This window comes from Miniopterus natalensis, chromosome 17, assembly GCF_054644295.1.
Source record: "Miniopterus natalensis isolate mMinNat1 chromosome 17, mMinNat1.hap1, whole genome shotgun sequence".
NCBI classification, from domain to species: Eukaryota; Metazoa; Chordata; class Mammalia; order Chiroptera; family Miniopteridae; genus Miniopterus; species Miniopterus natalensis.
In genome coordinates this window covers 37,150,205-37,167,656 of record NC_142097.1, presented here as the reverse complement: position 1 = coordinate 37,167,656, position 17,452 = coordinate 37,150,205, and the positions used below count along the sequence as shown (strand labels likewise).

Sequence of the window (17,452 nt, the reverse complement as noted above, 5' to 3'; positions counted from 1 at the left end):
TCTGCTGGGTTTTTGGAAGGTTCTCTGCCCCGGCCGCACGTTACGCGCACTAGGGGAGCTTTAAACAAAATTCCATTGGCTGTGCTCCTGCGTTTCTAGTTCCGTTTACCTGGGCAGGACCCGGCTCTGCATTTTACAAAGCTGCCCTGGACCGGCCTCTGCCACTGGCGTTAAGAAGCACTCTCTCGGCGTAAGGTCCTCCGCACCGCACCCCACCGCACCCCACCCCCACCGCACCCCACCGCACCCGCACCGCACCCCACCGCACCCCACCGCACCGCACCGCACCCCACCGCACCCCACCGCACCGCACCCCACCCTACCCTTCGCATCCCTTACAGGCCCTTCTTTCTCTTCCTTTCCTGCACTTATTCAGGGTACTGTCACTTGATGACCTATTATGTGCTGTGGACTGTAGGGGGGGGGTCCCGGGGTAAAAAGGCTTTTCTTTCAACCCGCCCTCGCACCCCACTTACCTCCACCTATTTCTCTCCTTCTCCTCTTTCCTTCCGGCTTAAAGGGAAAGTGGGGAGGCCCCTGGGCCCGATGACAGTGTAGGAAAATGAGGTACTCGCACCCTTCCACACCCACATCAGATTCCAGCCGAACTACAGAACAACACAATTCCATTTTCTTCTTGGACACGTAATACCTGGTCACTGTAAAACTATAAAATACGGATAAGCCAAACGAAAATCCTTGAAAATGACTATAATCTTACCATTCAGAGGTAAGCACTATTAACATTTTGGAGAGTACCTTTTAAATCTTGTCTGTGTGTCATGTGTCGCTCATTACCTGTGGGTCCAGTCATCCAGGAAATGCTTTTCATGAAAACTAAGACACTATTAGTGAATAATTAATGAATCATCGAGCACGATGGTGCAGAAGTGGTGGTGGGTAAAACTGTAGCCTTAGTGAATTAGGACAGTGGCACCAAATGGTATTTTCACCTTCATGCACTGGAAGGGGGGGGGGTAGTAAGCTTCACTTAAGTCAGCTTCACTTAAGAATGTCCTTGATAATGCTGTAAGAATTATTATTAATTGTATTAAATCTCCACCCTTGACTACACATCTTTTTAATATTTTGTGTGACAAATGGAAAGTATGCCTAAATCACTTCTGCCTACCAAAATACAGTGTTGGTCTCTGGAGGAAAACATTTGTGTGATGTTTGAGTTGCAGGCTAAACTAGCTGCTTTTTCACTGGAACACAATTTTTACTTCAAAGAATGACTGACAAACAGATTATTCATACTTAGACCTGTGTAAGAAAAGGTTATCTCACAAAGACCTTAGGACCCCTGGCCAGCTGGGCTTAGTGGTTAGAGTGTCAACCCACAGGCTGCAAGGGTCACGGGTTCAACTCTAGGCCAAGGGCACATACCTCTTTCGGTTTCCGGCTTCAGGAAGCAACCAATTGATGTGTCTCTCATCTGTGTCTCCCACTCTCCCTTACTTACACTTTCTCAGAAAAGCAATGGAAGAAATATCCTCCCATGAGGATTTAAAAAAAAAAAATGTCCTCAGTAAATAGTCTTTTGCTCTGCGTTACATCTGACCAAACCAATCCATGTGACTGGGGGTTGGAATGTACTGATGGCCTAGGCCAGAGGCCCTCTCCTGAATCGGGGAACTACAATAGCTAAGAGTGGAGGGTGGGTGGTTCCTCAGGGCAATCTTGTATCTTTCAAAGGTAACTCACTTTTGACATCATATTTCTGTTTCAGCTTGTTTTCAGATGCAAGTACAGAATAGTGGTTGAGAGCATGTATGGGTCCTGAAACCAAACAGCCAGTGTTTGTTAACAACTCGTGATTCAATCTCTTCTGCGAAATGGAACAGATAATAATACTACCTCGCAAACTTGTGAAGATTAAATGTATTAATATATGTAAAACACTTAGAACACTTCTGGGCATATAGTACTCAATATTTTCAAGCAAAAGAAAACCTGATTTGACTAGCTTAATCAACAAAGGAAGTATATTGGATGACATAATTGTAAAGTCATGTAATTGCAACCTTCAGAGGTTGGGCAGGCTGTTGATTAGAGTTTTCCTGGTTTCTCTACAATTGCCCTATTCACATTTCTAGGACTCACTTCCCTCAGTCCAGAACAGAGCCTCCTTTCCTACATCCAATCATCAAACAAAAGGCACAGCCTTCCCAACTGGATGAATTTAGTTCACATGCCCTTGCCTGAACCATTCACAGTAGCCAAGGAAATGCCCAACAGTGACTGTTTTAGGGGTGAATTCTTTTCACATTTTTTGCACTTAAGGGATGGGATTATGCTGACTGGGTAGGCAATGAATCCCATGGCTGCTACAAATGAGTGAGGCTGGCATAAATGTCTGCCAGAATGGACAATGTTCAGTGCTTGAGTTTATTTATAGTAAAACAAAACAAAAACTCCAATGTAACTTTTCTAAATATGCCCTTTTTAGAATACAGCACTTTGCAGAAAGAGAACAAAATGGCCCATAATCCCAATGCTCTGATAACCATCATTGCTACTTAAAAAAATACACATGGCGCCCGGCCAGATGTGGCTCAGAGGTTGAGCATCGACCTAGGATCCAGGGGTTTGGGGTTCGATTCCCGGTCAGGGCACAGGCCTCGGTTGTGGGCTTGATCCCCAGTTGAGGGCATGCAGGAGGCAGCCGGTCAATGACTCTCATCATTGATGTTTATCTCTCTCTCCCTCTCCCTTCCTTTCTCTGAGATCAATAAAGACATATTAAAAAAAAATGCACCTGGCAAGAAAATTCAAACATTTTATTCAGAAATGTGTAAAATACAGCAGAGAACATTACTGGAAGGATTGGCAACACTTGAACACAGACTATAAACAAGGGTGGGCAAAAGTAGGTTTATAGTTGCGTATTCTTGTATTATATATTAATTATTGTATTTATTTGTATTACAATTGTACAGCGAGAGAGGAAGGAAGAGAGAAGCAAATGTGGCAAGACGTTAACATTTGGCAAATCTGGGTAAAGATTTGCAATTCTTCCGTATTTAAAATTATTTAAAAATAAGTGTCTAGAGAAACAGGCATAATAAATCTTTTGTTGCCATATTCGTGGTTTTCATGCAGTATGACACAGTTAAAAAGAAAAATGCCACACATCTTCCTTGTCCCTCCCCTCCGTAATGGCCAGAAACCCCTGCCTGCCACGTTCCTTCTGTGAAATGCGCGTAGCAACATGTTTCTATATTAACATTTTTAAAGAGCATGATTTTGGTACTTGGTTAAGGCAGCCGCGAGGGAACGGACCACCGACCGCACGGGAACCCGCAACCCCTTGGCGAAGGTCAGGGTCGCAGGCCCAGGCAGGGCACAGGGCCCGCCCCTCGCGCTACCTGCCGGGATTTGTAGTCTTTCCCCCCCCCCCCGAACTGCTAGGTACTCTGGGATTGCCCGGCCGCTCCCTCATCTCGCGATGGAATCCTCGCTGCGGCTAGGCCCTATGACCACCCCCCCCAACGTGTTTTTCAAATCCACCAATTGACGCTCACCGTAGGCTCGAACCAGCCAATCGGAATGCGGAGCCACCGGGAAATTTAAATCGCGCCGGCCGGCTGCACGAGCCACACCGTCTTGGGCTGACCCGTGGTGGACGTTTTCAGAGCAACCGAACCGCAGCCTGCCCTCCGCGCACCGTCTCCTGAGGAAGCCCGAGCCGGCTGTGTAGGTACGAAGTCAGGCGCCGGCCCGGCCGGAGAGGTAACGGCCGGACCTCAGGCCGCGCTCTGCCCGCGGCGGCGGGAGGGGAGGCGCCGGGTTCACGCCCGGCCTGGCTTTGGCCTCTTTCGAAGAGAGGCCTCCTGGGCGTCGTTCGTTGGCGAGGGGGATGTTGGGCGATGCGAGCCGTCGGGCGTGGGGCCGCCGAGGCTCTGCGAACCTCCGCGGCAGCCTTCGCGGTTCGCGACTCGCGGAATCGGAGAGAGGCCTCAGGGCCAAAGCCCCGGCAGGGAGCCCGGCGCCGCCGCGTCTCCTGAGGGCCGGGGGAAGGGGCTGGAGGTGGCGGTGGCGGTGGCAATGGGAAGAACTGTTTCTTAAAACGTAGGCCTTGGGTTGGCTGTATCAGGCTCGTAAACTCACGTAATGGAATAAAGTTGAAAGGACTGAAATAAAGTTGTCGTCTTGTAGAGATGGCTCGTCAGTGTCCGAGTCTGAGTGATGTCAGCTAATACCGGCCAAATTAAGTGCATTCGCTAGAAATTCCTGGAAGCGAAAGTGTTACCGAGCTGCCGAAGCTGCAGAACTACGTCGCAAATTTTCAGTCTTGACAAAATGTTATGGGGGACTTGATAATGCGACAGTGAACCAGATTTTTCTCTCATTTTCAAATGTGAAGAATGTGCCTATTTGGGCCATTAAGAGACTCAATATATTCCGCCTAGGACATAGATTTTTAAATGTAAGCCCGGTTTCCCCACTTTGTCTTCAGTTAACTATTTATGGGCTGTATATAGTTGAGTCTAGAGCGGCACTGGCCAGCATGGTAGTTACCAAACATTGTGCTGTGAGCTTACAGTACACCCAGGATTTCCAAGGATTGGTATGAAAAAGGGACGTGAAATGTCTATTAACATTCTTCTTACTGACAAAGTAAACTGATAAAAGGGAAATTTTTTTCTCTCCCCCATCTTAGAGCTTTCTCCCTTTGTCTCATAACCATGTCCACCAACGAGAACGCTAATTCACCAGCTGCCCGCCTTAACAGATTCAAGAACAAGGGGAAAGACAGCACAGTGCGTACCTTCTGTTACTTTCATGTGGTATTTTTTAAATGGAAAGAATTGGGAAGGGGTCAGAACTCAGGGAATTGGGGGGGGGGGGTGTGGGAAAGCCTTCACTTTGCAACAAAACCTGAAATGATAGGTGACATGATGTGTTGTCCTTTCCAAAGGAAATGCGGCGGCGCCGGATAGAAGTTAATGTGGAGCTGAGGAAAGCTAAGAAGGATGACCAGATGCTGAAAAGGAGAAATGTCAGCTCGTTTCCTGATGATGCTACTTCTCCACTCCAGGAAAACCGCAACAACCAGGTAAATATATTTTAGCTTGTGAATTATGATAAACCTAGAAAATCAATATGGGACTTAAATATTTAAAAAATATTGCTAGCCTTACGGTTTTAACTATAAAATCTGTGAAGATTTTTTTTTTTTTTCCTGCTCTGACTCAGTAGTTCTGATGGGTTGTTTTTTCCTGCCCACTCCATAATCTACTCAAGCTGATTTCAAGGTCTTCTTTAGCTCTGATCTCCCTCCCTTCAGGTTTCCCTGCATTTACAGCTGCCAGCTCAGTAACTTGACCTGGCTCATTCCACTACCAACTGAAAGTGTGTCCAGAACCAACGATTTTCTGGCCTATTTCTACCCTTTTTTTTGGTATTCTCTATTTTTTTGTACTTGTTTGAGAACTGTTCTGCATGGCCTAAAATAATGAATATTAACGGACAATAAAATGTAGGGTTAATAAACATTTAGTAACTGATCATAAACCTAAAAATGTCGTCACTGTGGCAAATAGGGATTTTATTGTTTGTATTTAATCTGAAAAATGATAATTTGTAAAATTCCACTGCTTCTATAGGGCACTGTAAATTGGTCTGTTGAGGACATTGTCAAAGGCATAAATAGCAACAATTTGGAAAGCCAGCTCCAAGCTACTCAGGCTGCGAGGTAAGTCTTGTAGCGTGGGTAACCCTAGAAATTAGCTTTTTAAGATTTTTTTGGTGGGAAAGATGGTGTGGGTAATGAATGAATGGTTAAGCCTGTCTTAGGCCTATTTTCATTGGAATCTTCCCTTAGGTGAAAGTATAATTTTTTATAAGCCTAAAATCCCACTCACACCCAGTGATCATCACTATTGACCTTTGGTGTACTTTTAAAGAAAATTACAAAGTTTTTGATTGACTTCTCCATTTAGAAAATAACTATATTTAGACACTTCCTTTTTTCCCCCATTGACCCCCATCCCTAGATTTTTTTTTTTTTTTTTTAAATATATCTTTATTGATTTCAGAGAGAGGAAGGGAGAGGGAGAGAGAGATAGAAACATCAATGATGAGAGAGTCATTGATCAGCTTCCTCCTGCACTCCCCCAACTGGGGATTGAGCCCGCATCCAAGGCATGTGCCTTGACTGGGAATTGAACCTCGATTTCTTGGATTCTAGGTTGATGCTCAACCGCTGAGCCAAGCCGGGCCGGGCCCCAGATTCTTATCTTTCATGATATTACAAATATTTGTGACATCCATCACAGAAAGGATTAATAATTTCTGTAGCTTTACAGTTAGGAAAATCTAAGTCACAAGCAAGCATTAACAATGAGAGTGAACTGTCAGATTGTCAAAGTTTTAAAAAACAAGATCTAAAGTAGATATCTGCAGGGATGCAGAGAGGAGGGTAACCTATATTACTGGTAATATTTTGATTTTTGGAAGAAGGGTATAGTTAAGACACCACATATAGTAGTACTATGCAGTCAGTCTGTTCAGCTCCTTTTAAACTCCAGGATATCTGAGCATTTAGTGCCTTACTGTAAAAGGTTGTCTAAAGTTCTAAACTCCTAATTGCATTTTAATTCGTTTTTACACAAACTTTATTTGTTAACTCCTTCTACTTTTGTTTCTCTTTTTGCTCACCCTTAGGAAGCTGCTTTCTAGGGAAAAACAGCCACCCATAGACAACATAATCCGGGCTGGTTTGATTCCAAAATTTGTGTCCTTCTTGGGCAGAACTGATTGTAGTCCCATCCAGTTTGAATCTGCTTGGGCCCTCACTAACATAGCTTCCGGGACATCGGAACAGACCAAGGCTGTAGTAGATGGAGGTGCTATCCCAGCATTCATTTCTCTGTTGGCATCTCCCCATGCTCACATCAGTGAACAAGCTGTATGGGCTCTAGGAAACATCGCAGGTACTTGGCATTTTAAATTCTTTTGACAGAATGTCTCTAATCATGCTGAGGTTGGGAGATGACAACCTTTGCGTCAGGTTTTGAACTGGCTTTCTTCCAGTGCTTATTTATGTAAGTAAGTTGGGGGATTTCTGAGAGTCTTTATGTTAAGACATTGGTGAACTGAGTCATTGAACATTGATGGTGTAGAAAAGTAAATAGGATTAACTTTGCCCTTCTTTTCAGGTGATGGTTCAGTTTTCCGAGACTTGGTTATCAAGTATGGTGCAGTTGACCCACTGTTGGCTCTTCTTGCAGTTCCTGATATGTCATCTTTAGCAGTAAGTTACTGACATAAGTTAGTTACTAGTTGATTCTAATTTTCCCACCTCCTCAAAAACAGGACCTTTCATTGCATTTTTCTTTTTCCCTAGTGTGGTTACTTACGTAATCTTACTTGGACACTTTCAAACCTTTGTCGCAACAAGAATCCTGCACCCCCGTTAGATGCTGTTGAGCAGATTCTTCCTACTTTAGTTCGTCTCTTGCATCATGATGATCCAGAAGTATTAGCAGATAGCTGCTGGGCCATTTCCTACCTCACTGATGGTCCAAATGAGCGGATTGAAATGGTTGTGAAAACAGGAGTTGTGCCCCAACTTGTGAAGCTCCTAGGAGCTACTGAATTGCCAATTGTGGTAAGTTGTTAACTTTCAGATGAGAACATAAAGTACAAGGAACATAATCAGTTGATACTAATGTTGACATAATGTTCATTTTAGGCCATGATAAGCCTATTACTTGTCAAAACTTTTGGGGTATAGAGTTTTTGAGCAATATTGGAAAAAATAAAAGACAGCTTTTAGCATAACTTTTTTTTTTCCTTTTCAGACTCCTGCATTAAGAGCCATAGGAAATATTGTCACTGGGACAGATGAACAGACTCAGGTTGTAATAGATGCAGGAGCACTTGCCGTCTTTCCCAGCCTGCTAATGAACTCCAAAACTAATATTCAGAAGGAAGCTACATGGACAATGTCAAACATCACAGCTGGCCGCCAGGATCAGATACAGCAAGTTGTGAATCATGGATTAGTCCCATTCCTCATTGTTGTTCTCTCTAAGGTAATAAAGCCTTAGGCCTTAATCAAAGGGTTGTTAAGTATTTATGGACAAGCATTTGCTAGAGCAGTGCTTGATAAGATTCTTAATGTTCCAATGTTGGGTTCTACTTGCAGTCATTTGCTAAATAATAGCTAGTAATCTCTTAAGGTTCGATAGTTTTTCTAAAACGGCACTTTCAGAATCTTATTTTTATAACCATTCTGAAATAAACCTGTTTCCTTGTGTTTATTAGGCGGACTTTAAGACACAAAAGGAAGCTGTGTGGGCTGTGACCAACTATACAAGTGGTGGAACAGTTGAACAGATTGTATACCTCGTTCATTGTGGCATAATAGAACCACTAATGAACCTCTTAACTGCAAAAGATACCAAAATTATTCTGGTTATTCTGGATGCCATTTCAAATATCTTTCAGGTAAGTCTTAACAAGGTGTCATTTGTTTGTTTTGGGACTTGATGATTGGCTTGCCATTTAGACTAGAGGGAAGGCAGCTAAGTTTACTCAGTAGGTCACAGAATCAGAAAGCCATTTCATGTGGGCAATGCTTTAAAAAAAAAAAAAAAAAGTTTGGTTTCAGAAAGAGATAGAAACATCAATGATGAGAGAGTCATTGATAGGCCGGTTTCTCCATGGCCCCCCCTACTGGGGATCGAGCCCGAAACCCGGGCATGTGCGCTGACCAGAATCGAACTGTGCTCTCTTGGTTCATAGGTCGATCCTCAGCCATTGAGCCACGCAGGCCAGGCTAACTTCATTTTGATATTAACAAATAACTCAGGGAAATTTGTTTTTGTGCACCATAGGCTATCTTTGCCCTTCAGACAATGGTTCTCCACCTTGATTGCACTTTGGAATGATCTGGGATACTCTTACAAAACAGAAATTTCCACCCTGGCCAGTTATGCTCAGTGGTTAAGGGTATTGGCTCACAGACTGAAGGGTCCTGGGCTCCATTCTGGCCAAGGGGGCACGTACCTTGGTTGAGCCTTGATCCCCCAGCCTTTGTTGGGGTGCATGTGGGAGGCAACCAGTCGATGTTTCTAACATTGATGTCTGTCTGTCATCGCCCCCCGCCACCGAAAAGCAATGGAAAAAATATCCCCAGGTGAGGATTAAAGACAACCCTCAGAAATTTCCTGTTTCCATCACAGACCAATTGAACCTGGATATAGTGTCATTTTTAAAGTTGCCCAGGTGATGATGATGAACAGGAAAGATGGAGAACTATTCAAAGATCTTTGTAGCCAAAAGCTACAGAAGTTGCTGAGAGCAAGTACAGACATGATTACCTTAAATGTAAAATGTAAAATGGAGATAGTTTTTATCTTGTAGGGTTGTTGAAGGAACTGTCGGGCGTTTATTTCTGTCTAATATATATTAGTGCTCAAACATAGATTGGATTTTTTTTTTTTTAGGCTGCTGAGAAACTAGGTGAAACTGAGAAACTCAGTATAATGATTGAAGAATGTGGAGGTTTGGACAAAATTGAAGCTCTGCAAAACCATGAAAATGAGTCTGTGTACAAAGCTTCACTAAACTTGATTGAGAAGTACTTCTCTGTAGAGGTGAGTAACATGGAAATGTTGATAAGAACTTGGAAAGGAGACATTTAAGATCAAGCCCATAGACGTTTTTTCCCCTGTACTTTTTCAATAAGCCCTGTACCCTTGTTAAATGTGGCAAAATATCTGCGACATAATGTAATGCACATATTTGCTCTTCAAGTGTTTGGCTTGATATCTTTTTAACTTGAGATATTTAAAAAATCACCAATTTATTTTCAATTGAATAGCCTTGGGAATCTTAGAATTATCTTGAGGGTAAGCTTGTGTAGGAGTCAGTGGAGAAGTAGACCAACCCCACGACTATACTCTGGGCCTAATAAGCAGTTTTCCCCTTGCCTATTAAAGTGGAGAAGAAAATATTTTTCTGTTATAGTAGCATTTCTTAACCCATTCAGAGGACCTAACCTCCCTACTAACAAATTGGCAAGTTTCAGCAGCCCTCCCTCCATTATTTCAAATATGGTACAGGATTAAGGGTGAAATGTGCAAATGAAGACCTTAAGAGTAAATACAGACTTCTAGGCAGGCTGCTGCTTAGAAATATGCCATATTTCTGGGAATACATACATAGGTTTATTTATTTATTTAAATCCAGGAAGAGGAAGATCAAAATGTTGCGCCAGAAACTACCTCTGAAGGCTACACGTTCCAAGTTCAGGATGGCACTTCTGGGACCTTTAACTTTTAGAACGTACAACTGAGGCATAAAGTTGTTTGTTGTGTACTGTGTTTGGTATAAGTTTGTCTTACTCTTTCTCTACTAAGAACTCTTTTTAAATGTGGTTTGTTATTGTAGCACTTTTTACAACGAATCTATACTTGAACAGTTCCAAACTGTACATACTGTATGATGCTTCTCCTCTCAGTGGGTTTCTTATTTCTATGTGGAATTTCATATCTTGCAGTGTCCTGTAAATAAAGATTAAATTCCACCATTTTTGTTACTTTACCAAGCCTGTGTTTTGTTTTCCAATTTGGAGCTCTTAGGTTGCAAATGAACCAAAATGATGTGACTAATTAGAGGTGTAGTTCTGGTTACAGACATCATTTGATGTAAGGTTTATGATGTCATCAAGGATACGGGTGACAGCTTTTCCTGCCTGCTTCTGAGTTACGGCTTTGCTCTAGGCTGCTTCCCTTGGTGAGTAATAATGGCAGTTGGCACTGCCATTTCACACCAGCCAGAAAAATTTTTTCAGAGTTTTCACAAAAGAATGAATAAAATTTCCCAGAACCCCTCAGCCAGTCTCCTCACATCTCTGGCCAGGGAGATGGAATAAAAATCTTAAATTTAATCTTGAGTCTCTGGGACTTGCAAGTGACATTCATTCCTTCCAAACTTCAAGACTGAAAGTGGTTTCAAGGCTGCACCTTGGCATCAGCTGCAAAGTTTACCCAGAAGTTACGTTTATTTGGTAAGGGGTTGGTCCCCAGGTGCTCCTTCCGTGCAGTCTGGGTTGGAAAGCCACTACTCTAAGGCATAGCTGTGCTGTTAGCAGGATAGGAAATGGATTGGGGTGTGAGTGTTAACTACAGTACCCATAAGTGTGAGGAAGTGAAATGTTCTAAAAAGTAATCTTGTCTCTGCTTTTTGAGTGAGTTAGAAAAGTGAGGAACCAGGTTTCCACTGCTGAACTCTGACAGTGTGCCTGCTTTTTCCCCCCATAGAAGATAAAAGCCATGGTGTAGAGGTGGGGATTTGGGTTGAGACTAAAGTTAGGAGTGATGTGTACTTTACACTGTGGGTCGGCAGAATGGCTCCTGCAAAGAAGGGTGGCGAGAAGGGTCATTCTGCCATCAACAAGGCAGTGACCAGAGAATACACCGTCAATGATCACAAGTGCATCCATGGAGTGGGTTTCAAGAAGTGTGCCCCTGGGGTGCTCCGAGAGATCTGGAAATTTGCCACTCCAGATAAACTGTCTGGGCCAAATAAGAAATGTCCTATACCATATCCGGGTGTGATTGTCTGAAAAACGCAATGAGGGTGAAGATTCACCAAACAAACTATGCATTGGTCACCTACATATGTACCTGCCATTGATTTAGAAAATCTACAGTTAATATGGATGAGAACTGGCTGCTGATTGTCTAATAAAATTCTAAAACTGATAAAGTTACGTAGGACCTTTAAGGGCACTGTATTCACTGAGATGAGTTTTTCAAGTCAGTAATGTAATGTAACAAATTCCCATTTACCTTGTCTCAGCAGCAAAGGCATTCTTCCCCCAGTTAGTCAACATACACATTAATACATTTTTTTAGGGATCAAATCACTTTAATTTGTTGCTTTTCATTTTGAAAGGTAATTACAGTATTCATTTGCAAAATTCAACAAGGAAAGGTGCTGCCGATGGTATGTCCTGGGACCCACTGAGAAACATCAATATGTGTGTCACAAATACATTTTGCTTTGTGCAGGTAATGAGCTTTTAAAGTTTCCTCCATGAAATAGAATGTTTAGTGCTAATCTGTTTGGGTGCAGGAAAGGAACACAGCTTCTCACTGGGACACTAAACCATGTTACGTGTGGTTCCGCCTAAGCTTAGGGCATCTTGTTAGGAGCCATGGTCTTTTTCTCACTTTCTCTGTTCAAAGGCTCCCCCATGAAGGGGAGGAAAAGAGTGACAGAGCTGGGGCTTTCCCAGCTACTTGCTCCACTTCCCCTTTTCCTACACTTTCTGAAGCATAAGTTCCTTCTTGGATGCTGGGTCCGAAATTCTTTCAACTTGAGAAAAGGTAATGCAAAAGGAAATCTGGACCCTCTAGGCTTTGCTCTAAAGACAGGTGGAGCTTACTAGCTTTGGAGGGACTGGTGTCAACAGTACAAGGTCTGGGTTGGTTAAAGTAAAAAGCATGTTTCAATATGAAGTAATGGACAGGAGACAGCTGATTTCCAAAAATACATTTTCACATTTTAGATAAAATTCTTGTGCTAGTTTCCTGGGAGTTGTTAAAATTCGGACAGGCATTTGTTTTTATTGAACTTAACTGGATAACATTTTTGACTTTGAGTTTTCATAGCTTGATGTTTAAAAGTGAAAAAAACACTATATAGTCACCAACTTTTTCCTCTTTCACATGTTAATGTCTAATTGCTTTTGTTAATGCACAATTTTTTTTGGCTCCTAGAAGTTTTAAATCTCATTTAAGACTTTAATAAATTATATTTCTTTGCCTATAACTGTTTCATTTTTGTATTGTAGGTAAGTATGGGTGGGGAGGTAAGAAATTTTCATGAAGCAAACACCAAGTAAAAACTGCTGACACGTATTTTGCTTGTTACAAAAATCTTTAACATTATTAAAAGTGACTCTCAGTAGTAAACATTTCACAAAATATTCTTTAAATTTCTACATTGTATCTCGATTTTAAATCTAAGCAAGCTACTATTTTTTGGAGTAAAGTAGGAAATAAACATTTCATTTCCTAAAGTGGTTTGCTTTTTTTTTTTTCTCCCTTCACCCTCAATCTTTCTGTGGCTGCATCATCACTGAAAAGATAAACTCTGGATAATTTCTTGTTACAGTAAATCCTCATTGTTAAATAGGATTTTCACTTCAGTACTTGGTCTCTTAAATTGCTCTTTTTTTTTTTGCTTCCAGAACCAAAATTGTGTTCATCAAAGTGGTATGTTCCTTTCCATTCTATCAATAGTGGTAAAAGCAAAATCTTGTTTTGTTTGTATGGTCATTTGGAAAGCTTGTGAGATACAGGACCCCAAGTTCAGAAGGCCATTAAGGGAAGTGTAGCTGGCTGCTCCTTACCTCCCTCCACCCTGCTGAAGCTTGCCAAAACTCAGCCGGCTGATTTTGGAAAGCCCTTGAAATATCGCTAATGGTGCTTTCTTTAGAGATTGGGCTGTTGACCTCATTTGTGACACCGCCAAATCATGCGGTGTCCCCATCCCCCAAGGGAAAGTGTAAGTGGAAATGTTTTAGCCACATCACTGATATGTGTCATAACCCCAGCTAATAAAGATGATAAGAAACAAGCTATCGAGTAGGTTTTGGGGTTTTTTTTGAGGGCAGAACAATTTAATTTTGAACATTTGTATGTTAAATGGAGTGTTGGCATAGTTTGAAAGAATAATTCTGGTGTCTATAAACACCCAGTTCCTCCTAAATATTTGGGACAGTTTCATAACACTGTGTAGGAGTTGTATTCACCAAACCCTTTTAAATCGATCAGTTTATGCATTCCTCCCAGCTTTTCACAATCACAAATGTCTTTCCCATCCGCGTTCTGGGACGGGGTGCAGTGGACTCATAAATAGGAGCCAGATCTGCGCGAGTTCAAATATGTTAGTGACCTCTGGGCTGTTAAAATAGCACAATTCCTGGTATAACATAAGTACCCTTTAGATATTAATTACTATATATTATTAATATCCCAGGTAAGTATTAGAGTCAGAACAGCTATTCCCAAGCTTTTAACAGCAAAGCTTTTCTTTTATTCTACACACTTGTATTTTGATATATTTTACCTTCTAGGCTCTTTCTTACTACTTTTTTTCTTATTAATCACAGATATAAATCAACATGAGCTCACCACATGGTTTGTTTCTATATCCAGGATAGGATTCTATCCAAAAGGTGGATGTTTTGCCAGCCTTTAGGCCTTTACAAGCTTGACATAGACTTTGAACAGTGGAACTGGCCCAAGGCCCACCAGCTATCCGGTGAGAGCTCTGAGTTCTTTGTTCAATGTTAACCTTTCTCTCACTTCTATTGGACAAAATATTTGGAGCACCTCCTCATGCACCTCAGGGCCCTGAGGACAGTCACCTGAACCACCCAAGTCCAATGTGGTGATGGTTTGCTTGGAAGCTTGTCAGTATAAACAACAGAGGCCTTTGCTCAGTAGAGATACGAAGCTTGACTGTGAAACAGCAAAACAAACTAATTTCTACTCTGATTAGAGCTTGGACAGGCTCAGGCAGAAATATTGGAAGCTAATCCATAAAAACAAGGGACGGCGAGGAAAAATTGGATGAGCAAGAAAATTAAAAAGGAAAAGTCAAGATATGTAGAAGGCAGTTCCTGAATGGATCTACAAAAGTTACATTTTTTAAAAATCAAAACTGTTGGAATCAGGGAAAATGTGGGAAAACAGAAATAAGACTTTTCAAAATTCCAACCTTCACCAAAGTTTTAGGTGGCCGATGACTGTCTCCACACTCTCTTTGTGCCCATCCTCTCAACCAATGCCTCTGTCACTCGGAGGAAACATTATCATAGTGAATACAAAGCTTATTTCTTTTTCTTTCTTTTTGGTAACTTTATGAAGTAACTTTTCCTAGTTACAGAAGTAATACCAATTTTAGAAAATTAAAAGAACACAGAAAACCACAGAGGTTAAAATACTAACCTACCCAGCCAGTGTGGCTCAGTTGGTTGAGTGTCATCCCATGCACCAAAAGGCCGCCGGTTTGATTCCCGGCCAGTGCACACGTCCGGGTTGCGGGCTCCATCCCCGGTAAGGGGTGTGCAGGAGGCAGCCGGTCAAAGTTTCTCCCTCTTCTTCTCTAAAATCAATAAAAACATTTAAAAAAAAAAAAAAGCCTATAATCCCACCATGGGATTGTACATTTTTTCAGATACGAGCTCTGAATCTGAGTAACCTGGGATCTAGTATAGGCCTTCAGGGGGCCCGTGAACCCTTGAAATTGGATATAAGGTTTACTGTTCAGTGGGTACGTGTGGTGTGAGCTTTCCTGAGAATGGGGCTCATGGCCTGATGAAAATAAGGTTCTCAAAGGCAGAGCCACCTGTGGCAAAATTACGAACTTCAGGTGTAGATCTTTCCAGTTTATTTTCTTCCCATGTGTAGTGTGTTGTTTTTTAATTCACCCTCTGAGATTGCTTTCAGACAGTAGTTTAAGATCTCAGACCCATGAATTTAGCTTTAATTTGACTCAAACTCTAGTTGAATAGGAGTCGTAACCGCTGTCCCTAAACAACAGCCCTCAGTTGACATTCATTCCACAAGCATGATGAAGCCCACTAAGAATGCCGTGCGTTGGGCCCTGGAAACAGGAGATGGCAGGGGCTGTGGTTCTCCCCTTGGCCTCAGTTTGGCTTCCCTGTGGCCCCCGGAGGGTGGGCGGCAACGCAGGACACGGTTGGCTCCTGGTCCTCTGGCTGACAGCGGGTCCCCGAGAGCACAATCACACACTTTCCCAGTGTTGGATCCCGCGCCCCGCTGACCTGGGGGAACGAGTTGTTCCAACTGCTGTGAGACAGCAGGGAGCTTGCCTGGCCCTCACCAGCGTGATCAGGTCTGTGATTGTCTTCCAGAATTGGCTTTCTGGGCCCTGTTCCTTGCTTTGGAGGTAACGACTGCCATTTTCCTCTGGCATTTCTGCTGTGCTGAGCATGCCTGCCTTTCTCATAGGAGACAGGAGGAATTTGCCAGCCAAAGTCACAGCTGGCTCCCAGATGGCTCTCTGTACCCATGTCACCCCTCCCCCACCCCCACGTCCCAACATTGCTTTGCTTGGGATGGTTAAATTCTCTAGAGGTGGGATGAGGGTGATCAGTTTCCCTTTGCTGGACATTCTAGAATTCTGCCTAAAGCAGAAGAAATTGGCCTCTTTCTTAGCAAAGATCGAGGATACCTGGAAAACTAGCAGGCTGTCACTGATGTTTCTAAATTACCTGGTGAAGAAAGTCCGTCCCTCCCCTCTCTCCATATATATATATACACAAACACATATATGCATATGTATATCTACACACATACTCATAATGCTAGAAGAGTTCTCCAGGGTACATCCTTTGGGACATTGACCATGACATCACAATGATCTAAGACGACCGTGGTCTCCAGTTCCCAGAGCCACAGTATTCACCCAGTTCAGGTGGAAATGGGCAGCAGAACTCAAATAGTTTCTTGTTGCAAAGAAATTCTCCGGCGTCCATTTCCTGGAGATAATGTAGGGAATGCTAGCAGGTTTCTAACACACTTCAGCTGTTCAGGAAATACTTGGAATAATTCCCTGCTCCAGAGACTAGGAGGAGGGCCGGGAAGTTGGAAAGCATCTCTCCCTGCGCTCCGCACCGCGCTCCGCAAGGACTCAGCTCTTCACTCGCGCTCCTGGGGGCTCTTTCCTGGCTCTCCCGGCCCTTTTCTGCGGGAACGTTCTTTTTCAGGGTGCGGCGAGGGTCCCAGTGACTTGGCTTTCCCATAGCATCCTGGCCCGAGCTTCCTAAGGAACTGGACAGATAAGTACGAATGAAGCTCGGAAGGCCCGTGAGTCCTCCTGGGGGCACTGGGATGCGGCGGTTTGAGGTGCACCAGCCCCGCCCTTGCCCTCCGCAGCGACTGGAACTGCGGGGAGGGAGAGAGGCCGCCTGCCTCCTGCCGTGACGCTGCAAAGAGGGCACAAGCTCCGCACTGCGTCGTTAATTGTCCCTTGGTTGGCTTTCTGCTGTATTCAAAGGGGTTCAGATACTGGTTTTAAACTGGGTCATTTAGACTTTTGAGCAAGATGTCAGGTAATTGCAAAAAAAAAACCCCCACAAAACAAGTTTAAGATTAATTTTTATCTAAAGCAGTGGTTCAAAATCGAGGGCGATTTTGTCCCCCAAGGGGAAAGCTGAGTGTCTGGAGACATTTTTGGCTGTCACATCTTGGAAAGAGGGATGCTACTGGCATCTAAGTGGGTAGAGGTCAGGGAAGCTCAACCTCTTGCGATGCGCCGAACAGCCCCCCAGTAAGAATCATCTGGTCCAAAATGTCAGTGGTGCTGAGGCTGAAAAAGCCCTCGAATCGACTCAGTGTTGGCTTGTCCTTTCTCTCAGCCCCAGTCTTATGTTGGTGACCTTTGAGCCCATTTA

The 17,452-nt window shown here is 43.2% G+C and overlaps 1 protein-coding gene across 1 annotated transcript; it reads left to right on the top strand.

Moving 5' to 3' along the window:
* Positions 1-3,596: 3,596 nt before the first annotated feature.
* Positions 3,597-10,560, top strand: KPNA2 (karyopherin subunit alpha 2). The gene is made up of 11 exons (XM_016204663.2): positions 3,597-3,703; positions 4,667-4,766; positions 4,925-5,062; positions 5,613-5,701; positions 6,673-6,941; positions 7,167-7,261; positions 7,355-7,618; positions 7,812-8,045; positions 8,278-8,460; positions 9,462-9,611; positions 10,207-10,560. The coding sequence occupies exons 2-11, from the start codon at positions 4,692-4,694 to the stop codon at positions 10,297-10,299; spliced, it is 1,590 nt and encodes a 529-aa protein (XP_016060149.1). The 5' UTR covers positions 3,597-3,703; positions 4,667-4,691; the 3' UTR covers positions 10,300-10,560.
* The last annotated feature ends 6,892 nt before the right edge of the window (positions 10,561-17,452 follow it).

Bases quoted from the DNA above. Each gene is read 5' to 3' on its own strand.
- KPNA2 (XM_016204663.2), top strand. From the start codon at position 4,692: ATGTCCACCAACGAGAACGCTAATTCACCAGCTGCCCGCCTTAACAGA. The intron at 5,063-5,612 runs GTAAATATATTT...CTGCTTCTATAG, and splicing joins AGGAAAACCGCAACAACCAG to GGCACTGTAAATTGGTCTGT. The intron at 7,262-7,354 runs GTAAGTTACTGA...CTTTTTCCCTAG, and splicing joins CTGATATGTCATCTTTAGCA to TGTGGTTACTTACGTAATCT.